The sequence below is a fragment of the Crocodylus siamensis genome, chromosome 1, assembly GCF_052110815.1.
Source record: "Crocodylus siamensis isolate JL-2025a chromosome 1, ASM5211081v1, whole genome shotgun sequence".
NCBI lineage: Eukaryota > Metazoa > Chordata > Crocodylia > Crocodylidae > Crocodylus > Crocodylus siamensis.
Window position 1 is genome coordinate 72,204,216 of NC_143395.1, and position 12,322 is coordinate 72,216,537.

The following is a 12,322-nucleotide window of genomic DNA, read 5'->3' on the forward strand; positions in this document are numbered from 1 at the left end:
TATTTTTTTTAAAAAGCTCAGATCAATATTCACACTAGGTGGGCATGCTTAGGAAGACTTCTCTGTATACCAGAATCAAATTTAAGCCTTAACTGGATAACACTAACTCTTATTTTTCAGAATGCCATAATTTAGCCATTTCAAAATACACAACTACTAAATTTGATCCTGGTGTGGCTGATTTAGAAATACTTTTTTTGTTATATTACAAGTGAAATCCTTTGGTGAGTTTGCATGCTGTATTTAAAAAGGATAACTTAAATGTGTATTTCTAATAGTTACATCATGAATTAAGTGAACTTTTTCTAAAAAACCCCTCAGAATTAAGTGCTTATGGAACACCTCTGGGCCTAAAAAAGATGCTTAGCCTACGATTTATTTGTTACATGTTGAACTAGAAGAGCTAACAAAACTTTTCCAACATGTGTAGGTTTATTTTTGTTGTAGAAGGGAATCAGCTAATTGTGCTGTGCTGATGACACACAACTAGAAATATTTAAGAACAGAAATCTACTAAAGCATACAGATTAGAGAAACCCACAGAAGTAGAGAAATGCTTATTAACTCTGTAGTCACTGAGAAATAACTGTGTAGGGATTATGTAAATCCTTGTGCTCCAACTGACTAATAATGTTTGCCAGACAATCAGTTAAATAATTTACCCAAATATAGTTATTCAAAATAACCAGTGATAGAATAAATCACTCTGTGACCAGTCAGCATGAATGAATTTACAAGTGGTAGAAAACTGTGCTATTATGGATCAATAACTCTACAATATCTGTGGTCTGATTGGCTGGAAGAGTTCTGCTTCAGTCTTTTTTTTTTTTTTTTTTAAGGTAAAACGTTGCTGCCATTTAATAAATCTAGGTACATGAAAAAATTCCAACACGTCCCTCAACCAATATTTTCTGGTTTTGGAGCACTAAGAACTAGATTCTCTGCTGCTGTAACTCTATTGACTTTATTAAGAGTTTGGAAGCAGAAAATTTATCCCTAAAATCTCTACAAGTATTCTGAATTTTCCCTCTATATTTTCAGATTTTTTTAAAATCTTGGATTACCCTAAAAATGATAAATATGCTATTTATTTTAATGGTGACTTCCTGAAGTAGAACTTGTATATCATCAGATCATCATGTCTTTATTATCCTTACTTGCATCAAAGGAACACAGAACTGGAAGAGACTTCCTCGATCACTAAATTTAGTCTAGAGGTGCACGGATACATCAGTCTGATATTGGATCGGCACCAATATAAAGAAAATTTGCAGCATCGAAAATTGGCCTGATGTTCTGATAATGTGGCCAATAAATGCCTGTATGTGCGCACGGCTGCAGTGCATCACGTAGGTGGCAAGGAGCACGGCCCGGCAGCTTGGAAAGCTGCGTCCAGCTGGTAAATCTGTTGTGGTGGACAAGGAAGGGGGGATGGAAGGGGTGTGGAGGGGCATATCAAGGACCCTGCAGTGCAAAAGGAAGTGGGACCAGGGCAGGGGCTGAGGCAGGCACTGCCCAGCCGGGGCGGGGTAGGTGCGGGAGAGAGTTGTGGCTCATCTTGTAGAAGTATGGGGGCTCCCAGCGCTGTGCAAACCCTGGGGTGCCTCTGGATCTGTGCCATGGGGTGGGGTGCCATTACAGGCTGGGGCTGCATCAGGGTCTTCCTGGAGGGGCTGGGCCAGGCTGTACTGGGGCAGGCAGCGGCAGTGCTAGGAGTGGAGTTTGAGAGGGCTACAGTGAATTTTGGGGTGGCTGCAGCCCCCTCCCCCACAGAGCCCTGCTCCCAGCACCACTGCCCACCCTGAGTGCAGCTGGTACAGCCTCAATCTCAGCCCCAGCGGCAGCCACCCCACGCAGATCTGGGGGCAGCCCCACCCATGCCCTCCCATGGCGTGTGCAGCAGGAGCTCCCCACATCCATTGGACGAGCCCTGGCTGGTCAATGCCTGCCCCACTCCCACTCCCTCCCTCACCATGGGGCCCTTGATCTGGCCCCTATGCCCCTTCCCTCCCACCTCCACCACAACAGGCTTACCAGCTGCACAGCTCTCCATGCTGTGTCAGAAACTGGATCGGTATCGGCCAATATGCCTCCTTAAAACTTGGCTATTGGTATCAGGCCCCAAAATCTTTATTGGCACGCTCCTAGTTTAGTCCCATATTATTACAGGCAACTTCATCACGTAATGCCTCTCAAACAGACCAAATCTTCATTTTACAACTATCTAGGTTTTTTACTTCCATTACTCTTCTTGGTAGGCTATTCCAGAATCTGACTGCTCCGAGCAGCATAAACCTTCTAATTTCCACTCTATATATGTAACCAGTTAACAGTTATTTGTTCTTGAGCCACCACTGTCCTTTGCCATAAGCAAGCTTTAGAAAGCTCATCTCCCACCTCGATGTTTATCTTCTTCAATGTATTTATAGAGAGTAATTGTATTCTCTTCTCAGCCTTCATTCTGCTACACAGAACAAGCGAAGCTCTTTTAATCTTTTCTCATGAGATAGGCAGTCCATTTGCCTGATCAAGCAAGTAGTCTTCCTCTGCACCTGTTCCAGTTCATCTTTCTTAAAAGTACAGGAAACCTTTGCTATTCACAGGTTCAGCATTTGTGGTTTCAAATATTCGTGACTGCCGAATCTGCATCTTAAATGCACTTAAAGGAGCTCCTCAGGAGCTCTGCGCTTGCTGCCACTGTGCTCCCGCTGCTGCCAGTGCAGCTGTGCCCTCCCCCCTCCCAGCCACCAGGGGCACGGCATTCATGAATGCAGACAGCATTCATGAATGCAGTGCCTTATCCATGGATTTTACTGTTTGCGGGGGATAGGAGAATGTATCCCCCCGTGAATGGCGAGGGTCTCCTGTACTTAGTGTTCATGATGAGGTCTTGCCAGGATTTGCACCACTGTGTTAATACTTCCCCCTCTCTTTTCATCTTCTGCCTCTGTGTGCGTTTTCTGGTCCCTTTTTACTACTCAAATTGCTTTGTAGAAAGAGATGATTCACTACCCTCTTAAGATTTTCTATAGGACGATTAACTAACTAGCATTGTGTAGAAATAAAGGTGGTTAAGCCATTTTAGTCTGAAGTCAGGGAGAAGACAGGTAGGTATCATTCATCAGATGATGGCATCTGATGAAATAGGCTGCTGCCTATGAAAGCTCACGCCTTGCCTTTCTGAATCAGCTAGTCTTTAAGTGCCACCCTGCCCTAACTTCTGCCACTGTGTGGAAACATAATGCATACATACTATATGGCCTACTCAAAGCATTGTGTATACAGTCAAGGCTACAATGTATTCATAACCTGAAATCACACTGGATCCAAATAGTGCCATGGTATGATTTCAAAGCTATAGTATTAATACTAATAAGAGCCCAAGTCAAGTCAACCCAACCCACAGGGGTAAATGGCATTATTAGCTTTGTCATAATTTAAAACCATTCTTCCAGGTCCAATAGGTATAAAGTAACCTCTACTGAATTGAGGTGTGTCTCATTCCATAACACTTGCTTACCAAAGGATTGGCTGGCTTTGGAACTACCTGTCCAACAAGTAAACCAGAATGACATCCTTGCACAATAGAACAAGAGGGTACATTTGCACTAGGTGAATTATCTTGTGGCATAATTCCACCATGACGCAGCAGGGGAACAGAGAAACAGTGTAGAACTCTAGTGCGCACGTAAAGGGCCATGATGTAAACTTCTTGTGGCAAAAGCACAAGGATCCTGTGACAGTCAGGACAGCTTAGACTGATGCCTACTAGGAAACCACAAAAATTAGAAACCAGCTTGTGCATATTTGTGGGCAACAAACAAACAAACAATCAACCAACAAAAAGGGGTTAACTTTTGAGTTATGTCTGTAAGGTTACTCTGCCCCTTTGTATCTGAGCCACTCTGCATGACGACAAAAAAAAGCTATAACTCTGTGTTCCAAAAGAATGTTCAGCTTAGTCCTGCTAGCATAAATCATTTGGTTCAAAGCAGTTAAATGTCAGATGAGTGGTGAGTGGAAGAGAAAGGAAGCCAGGCTGAATGAGTGATACAGGCAAAGGAAAAAAGAAGAACCAGGATACTAGTTGCTGAAACAGGGTGGGTGGCAAGCAGGCTCAAAATAACATGATGTTTTAAGTGGTTTTAAATAATAACCCAATTTCTGAGAGCCAAATGACCCGTTTAAAAATTTCCTGTCTAGAAAACCAGAAGAATATCAGGGTGCTGAATGTACTGTAACTCCATAACGTACTGAATGGAGCTATAGTAATTAAGTGACCTCTGTTTGAATATTACCCTTTCAGCACTGGTGAGAAAGGCAAGCTCAAACAATTTTAAAGCTTTGCTATAGTAACTGTTAGAATTGCTGGCTGATTTTTTTCCAGCAGAGAAGGTTCTGTGAATATGTTCACTCTTTTTCTCTCGAGGGGCATCCAGCAACTCTTAACCAACCGAAACAGAAAAATCATAGTGACAGTCATTATAAGAGTCAGAACCTAGAATCTGTGCTACATTTGGATTTGTCTATTGAGGCTTAGTTGGCTAGTAAGTAGCAGATCATGAACCTTTTTCAATCATGTGTAAGAGGGGATTGTTTTGATGACAGAAGAATGATGACATACTGTACCTCTTCTGGCAGGCTGACAACCAGGTCATTTTCCGTCTGCCCCACCAACGCCTGCAAGAAGTATTCACTGCAAGCAGCCAGCACAGCTCGGTGGGCTCGGAACTCTTTCCCCTCCACAATCAAAGTCACATCACAGAGAATATCCTGCTTCCGCTGGTCATTGAGGCACAGGAGGATATTGGTACAATGGACTGTTGACTCATACACATACATGGGGGATTCAGTCTTCTCATCCACAGACATTCCGTTCACACCCTAAAATAGAAATGACAACAATAAGTAGAGATATTGCTGAAGGGTTATTACCGTTATCACAGATTTAGCTGAGCGAGGGAGATTACATCATGATTTCTGTGTCCTGCAAGAGCTAGGCTGCTAACTGCAGAACTGCTGATCAGCACATTAATTCTTAGTCAGAACAAAGAGCTTGGGAAAGATATCTGGAAAGACATTTACATTACAAGCCTTTTTTCTATCCCACTTAGCAGCCTTTGTTTCCCCACAATATAAAATCAAACTAGACTTTTGACTAGGACACAACATGTCAAAAACTAAAAGGAAGCCAATCTATTCTTAAAACTTCCTATTTTGTAGTTAAAAAAAATAATCACAACAAAGTGATACATTATGCTTTGGAAAAATTATAGCAACAAAAAAAAGTGACCATCTGGTTTTCTGTTGGAGAGACGAGGTTGTGATCTTTTGTCCTTTTAGTTTTGTGTTAGGTAAAAAACCCGATATTTAAGTTGAGACATGTTCAGTTGCTTCTAGATCTTACACGGTTTCTAGATCTTGCACTGAAAGCCCCTACTTACAGAGAAAGGTGGTGTTGGCAGGTTTTCTTGATAAAGGATACCAACTTATTGTGATTATTTCACTTCCTATTGTCTTAATGACTCATTTTTAAAGCTCAGGAAGTGTTTTGAGGCTCTAGGATTAATATAATAGAATCATAGAATCACAGAAAATTAGGGCTGGAAGAGACCTCAGGAGGTCATCTAGTCCAACTCCCTGCTCAAAGCAGGACCATCCCCAACTAGATCATCCCAACCAAAGCGTGGTCTAGCCGGGTCTTAAAAACTTCCAAGGATTGAGATTCCACTACCACCTCTCTGGGTAACTTGTTCCAGTGTTTTATTACCCTCCTAGTAAGAAAATTCTTCCTAATATCTAACCTAAACTTCCCTTGCTACCCAGGTGTGGCAAAGGCAATGCAAATTAATTGGAAGCGTAAAACATTTATGGAAGATGGAAGAGTGTTTTCCATTTCTTACCTTGCCAAGTTAAGAATTGGATGGTCCCTCTCTTTTTCACTGGTATATATGCGATAGAACACTGGGGATTTGCAGAAACATAGGGCCATTCTGCTTAAAACAGGATTATCCCTGACTAAACCATCTTAGTCAAGTGCCTGCCTAACCTGCTCTTGAAAATTTCCAAATATACTGATTCCACAACTTCCCCAGGTAGTCTGTATCAATGATCAACCACATTTGTAGTCAACAAGCTCCTCCTAACCTCCAAACTAAAATTTCCCCCGCTGCAGCTTGAGGTCGTTGCTCCTAATCCTATCCCCTACAGCTACAGAGCCAAAAGCCCATCTCTACCTTCTCTAAATTGCCCTTCAGGTATCTGAAGACTGTTAATCAAATTTCCTCTCAGTCTTTCCTCTTCTCTAGACCAAATAACCCTAGATTTTTCAGCCTTTCCTCAAAAACCATGTTTCCCAGGCCCCTAGTCATTTTTGTTGCACTGGACTAGTCTCTTTTCAAACTGTTCACATCCTTCTTGAAGTGTGGGGCCCAAAATGGGACAACACTCCAGGTGAGGCCTCACCAGTGCGGATTAGAGCAAAAGAATCACTTGCCTTGATTTGTAAACGACACTTCTGTTAATACAACCCAGTAGGCTGCTGGCCTTTTTTTGGAACAATACCATACTGTTAACTTATATTCAGCCTATAACCTCCACTGTAACCCCCCAGTCCTTCTCTGCAGCACTGCCAGTCAGTTACCAATCTGTATTTATGCATGCAATTATTCCATCTGAGGTGCAGGACTTTGCACTTGTCCTGCAATGGGTACCAAACAAGTGCAATGGTTTGTCACTATCTATGTGTCCATGGAAATGGGAGTGAAACAAGTTTCCTTTTACGGACCATGGACTATGCTAAATATTTCTAGCATACGTAACATTCACTGTGGCCGAGTAACACAGAATTCCTTGTCTGCTGTTCCTTCTACACAATGGATTGTCCCTTTGATCAGAGTAATTCTTCCTCAGGTACCTTCAGCCCTATTACTCCAGAAATCCCGTTTGTGTCTAAGTAATTAATCTTTCCTTATTCACTTTCAGTCCTATTGTTTGCTTTGTGTTCTCATTCCAGTCTCTGAAAAACATACATGGGAGTGCATTCTATGCTACCTGTGAATGCTTTGTATCACTTAAAATGAACATTTTTTTGACATCTTTTAAAAGCTAGAAGAAATTAAATACCTTTATTTGCATACAACCGATGCAATAATTTATTTTAATTCTCTCGTTTTTAGACTATGTAACTTGATTTTTATTTGCCTAAGTGAAGATTTATAAAAGATCAGCATGCACACACAAAATAGCTGAGGGGCTATTGAAGATGTTGATCAACAGGTAAAATAAATTACGGATTAAGAAAAAGGGTATTAACTGGCTAGACATGCATATACCAAACACCGACTAGAAAAATCCAATCTAATTACTGTAAAAAAACCTCAAAAGCACAAATTTTAATGCTAACTATATAAATTAGAAACTATGACTAGAATGCTATAGTATTGAAAAAAGATCTATAATAGCTTCTACTAGAAAAGGAAAGCAAACACAGTATTATGCTGGCCTGTTATAGAAAATACAAGTCATAGTCTTCACTCATCTACAAATATCTGGAGTAAGTCTACAAAATATTTGGAGTAAGAAAAGACCGTGTCATTTGTTATGGCTGCAAAAGCGTAAAAGCAGGCCACTATAACATGTTAGCACTTTTCAGAGATTTGCTGCAGAAAGGGTATGTACTCCAGATATTTTATAGATTGTTTTTTATTGCAGACTACAAAGGAACCCTTTCAGAAAAGGTCCAGAAATCTGTACTGGTAATGTTTATAAGCCAATTTGTTTTGGTATGGTACAACTTGCTTATATTGCAAACGTTTGAACTACAACAGGAAGCTAATACAAGACTCCTCTTCTGTTAAAGAAATTCCTACAAAGGATCATACCCTGGTTTTCATTCTGTGAGTCTTTATTTAATGCTACTCCAATTGATTCAGATAGGAAAATATTATTTTGATTTCAAACTATTATCATCATGCAAAAGACCCTATATGCATTAAAAAAATTTAGCAAGAAAGGGTACAGAATAGACCTGTTTGTTATGTGTAAACATATTCTGACTTTTCCTGTCAAAGACTACTCCTTATTCCTTCTAATTTTAGGATATTTATAGAGCCTAGAGACCTTGACCGATCTTCCTTTGGCAACAGCAACCCATATTGCTGACCCTGGTATCAAGGAACTACTATAGGACTTTTCAAATAAGAACCATTTAATTCACTATTTCATACAGCTGAGATTTTCAACATTAGGGTGCTGCCTGAAATTATGTTCCTAAGTCCACATTTAGGCACCTGAACAAGTGACTTGATATTCAGAAATCCTGAGTCCCCATCATTTCCCATCTAGTGGGAAAATCTGCAAACTGCAAATGACAATTAAGGAGGAAATTAATTTTTTTCTGGGAAGTCTCATGTCTGTAATGTCTGAGATGACTCTGAAAAAGAACAAGAAACTTGAAATCTGACAGCTAAGGAAAAGACATCAATTTTAATATCAGGATTTTTAAACTCACTTTTGCTGAAGTTGCAATCCTTTTATTACAGTAAAAGGGAAATAATCAAATACTTGTGTGAATCAAACACTACATTCTTTGGTTACTAATTAGTAATTTCCTACTTTAACTATTACTCTTATCAACAGGTTTTTTTAAATTAATTATAAACCCAGTGGAATGTCAAGGGCACCACTCTGTGTTTCCCCTCTGGTTACTGAGCCCACCTTTATTTGCTAGGAAATTTGATTCATCCAATACTGAAACTGCCATAGCTGTGTTCTGGAGAATAAAGTTTAGCCTCCCCCTCTGCCTTTGAATTACATAAACTGCTTAGAATCTCAGAAGTGTGGTAAAAATTGTGTTTGGGGCTCTAAGACTTCTCACAGTAGAGACTACTGGAAAATACCACTCTGTGATGCTCTCTTCTGCATACTGTGTCATGGTCTTTTGAAGATGTGCCAGCTAGTTGCATGGACTGCAATCTTGTACAGCCATGACCTCCCTCCAGCCAGGCATTCTGCCATAAAAGTCACACCTTGACTATTGAACTCTTCAAGTGAGACCCAAAATATTCCAGGGCTGAAAACCATGCCCCACAAGCAACTTCAGTGGGAAACATGTCAGCTTTTAGCATTTCAGACGCAACTCATTTTTCTTTATATGTCCATAGTTTAGAACAGATCTAATGACATACACACACGGGGCATTTCCAACTCTGCAAGGTGGTGGCCACATGAAATGCCTCAGTGATGCCATTTACCTAACAGAAGTGTAAGTTGGGAGCAGTAGTGATCTGAAAAACAGTTCCATAAGGGATAGAAAAAGCACTTACAGTGGAAAGAGCAGAGGTCGGATTAGTGGGCTTTGGATGAAGTAATAAAGCCACCAAAGCTCTAGCTTTTATCAGGGGAAGGATAAAGCAGGTGTTAGGCTGAGGACTGAGGTGCTTCAGGAGATGGGGGTGGAGGTTGGATCATCTTAGTTCAAACTCTAGGAGTTACTACAACAGACAAAAATACAATACAACTTTGCTGTGTTCAGCACTAAGGGTGGAAATCTTTGACCCGAAATTTGCATGTTATTCAAACTGAGGAGGGAATGATTTAAACAAGTCATTCTGTATCTCTGCAGAACATACCACATATGTTTCAGCATATAGTTCAATATATTGCCAGAAACAATTCACTATGTACAAGAAGTTCCCAGAAACTGACATGAATTATTCTGAGAGAAAAGCACGAATGAACCCCACAAAAAAACCCCAAAAAACCTGCCAGCAAAGGACAAGAGGACAGAGTGAAGTAACACAGAATTCTGATTACACAGGACTTTCACAGAGACTAGTGGGGAGATAAATGTCACAGAGCTACTCTGTATGGATGACAAAGATGAGGCATGTCACAAATCAAGATATCAAAAGCAGTTGCTCATGGAACAGATTGATCATTTAATTTGCAGTAAGTCACCACTGCCAGCTGGTAGTCACTCAGGAATTGTTAAAGAACTTACAAATGAACTGGCTGAGCAATGAACAAAAATAGGTAATTATCAATAAAATCAGCTACCAGGCTAAAAGGCTGGAGGGCAGGTGATGTTGCACCCATGATGAAGGAGAGAGGAGAGCCTATAATTACAGACCAATGAGTCTTACATGAATTTCAGGCAAATTATTTGAAAAAGCAACTCTAGATTGCAGCAGAGTTACAGAATACTTAAGCAAGCAAATTACCATTGTGACAAAGCAGAATAGCTTCTGCAAAGGAAAGTCATGTCTCTGATCTATTAGAATTCTTGAAGTATGTCAAACTGGTGGTTAACGAGTACTTGTATATATAATTAATGTTGGCTTTCAAAAATCACTTGATAAAACCTTGCAAAAAAAGCTTTCAGGGAGCTTAAATAGTCATGAAGCCAGAAATCCTGTCACAGATTGGAAACTACCATAGGGTAAGAAATATTAGAATATAGGGTCAATTTTCAATAGATTTAACCATGGGATTTGCAATAACATCCTACTTAACAAGTTTATTAAAGAACTGGAAAAGGGGAGGAAGCAAGGTTAAGTTGCAAAAACCTTTAACTATCTGAATTTTGTTTACAGATGTCTGGATTTGCTAGGGACTTGAGAAAGACCTAGGATATCAAGTTAACCAGACAACATGGTGATACATGAAACCCAATGGAAACTGTGCACAGTAATGTATATTGGAAGGTGTAATTTAAACATTTATGGATTCAAAATTAAACCTAAACACCCAGGAGTAAGATGTAAACAGACTAAACAGCTCAGAGTATCTTCTCAGTACACAGTACAGGCAACCCCCACTTAATGCTGTTTTGCTTAGCGCTATTTTGCTATAATGCTCTTTTAAAATTGATACCCGATTCCACTTAGTGCTCAATGAGTTTTGTTATAATGCTCACAGTCACCATCTTGGGTCATTAAAAACACTTGCAGTCGCCATCCTGGATAGTCAAAAATTTTTGGTTTCACTTAACGCTTGTTTTTTCAGGAACCAATTAAGAACGCTAAGTGGGGGTTGCCTGTACTGAATCGGGCTTTACAAAAGCACTTAGTACTGTGGTCAAGAAAACTAACCTTACGTCAGGCTGCCTTAAGAAAGTGAGGATATTGAAAACAAAATGGCATCACATACTTCAATGATATAACCTCAACTACAATGTAATATTCAGGTTCTGTCACCCAATTTCAGCACAGAAAGATTAGAAATAGGAAAAATCCACAAGAGGACAATGGAAATGGCTCATGGACACAGGAAGATGAAGGGACTCTAAACAAAAACCATGAATAAGAAATGACTCGACAGATATATAAAATTAATGCAAGGCACAGAAAACATCAAAGCAGCCATTCTATCTTTATTTACCGTTTTGGATAACATGGGCTACCCAAAGAAAAAAGGAACAAGAAATACAGATTTTATAAAATGAAGCACTTTAAAAACAGAAGACATACTTTACAGCTAGAGTTAAACACCCAGAAGCTTGTCCAAAATCTCTCCCAACTATGCAGTTGGTTGAGTAACAGATATCACAAAAATAAGAAACAGAAATCCTTGCATCATGGCTACAATACCACGCCAACCCAATAATTCATCCGTGGGATTAATAGCTCCAACGTATTACTGAAACAAGAAGTTTACTAGGATTCAGAAAAGGATTGGATATAGCCAATAAAAATATCCACAGTTTCTTGGTTCAGTGATATAAACTCAGATGCTCTGGTACATTAGCCAACCTCTAACTGCCCAGGGCAAAGGCAGAAGAGTAAGACCACCAATTGATTTTACTGGTTGCAGCTCTTAGTTGTTGGCTTAGATGGAATGGACTTTTACTCTCCATAAAGGTCAAGTTCAAATAATAGAAAGCTCCAAGGAACATAGTTTGGAAATCTCAACTCTAGGCTAATAACCAGTTAGAATTCCTTTCTCTAAAGATATTGGTATGTGTAGGACCAAATATTTTGCCCTCAGTAATGGGCACAAAAAGCCCGAAGTCCCAAAGAGATAAGCTGGTGAAGCTAGGCTGTAAAGAATATTTACCAAGTGACTACATACCCCAAGATGTGCAAATCTTTTCTCTTTGGTGTCTCCCTTTCCAGAGTAACTCATAGGGATGTGGTGATTTCAAAGCATAACCACGGTCTTGTTTACTCAGATGTGATATGAGGGAACCATGAAGCTCTTATGAAGAAAAATAACCCATTTACATTATCATGTGCAAGCATTAGGTCTGGGATCAGAAATGTGTATGCGTGTGTGAAGGAAGCTTAAATCTTTTGTTAAAAAAAATATTTATGACATCCGA

The 12,322-nt window shown here is 39.9% G+C and overlaps 1 protein-coding gene across 8 annotated transcripts in view; it reads right to left on the reverse strand.

Moving 5' to 3' along the window:
• The window catches only part of BACH2 (BACH transcriptional regulator 2), a 270,018-nt gene that overhangs the window by 66,403 nt on the left and 191,293 nt on the right, over positions 1–12,322 (reverse strand). For all 8 annotated transcript variants that reach the window (XM_090036827.1, XM_090036799.1, XM_090036770.1 and 5 more), the window contains one exon: positions 4,630–4,884. In XM_090036827.1, coding sequence (XP_089892953.1) covers positions 4,630–4,872 — 243 coding nt within the window. In that variant the 5' untranslated portion in view covers positions 4,873–4,884. The remainder of the gene's footprint in view (positions 1–4,629; positions 4,885–12,322) is intronic.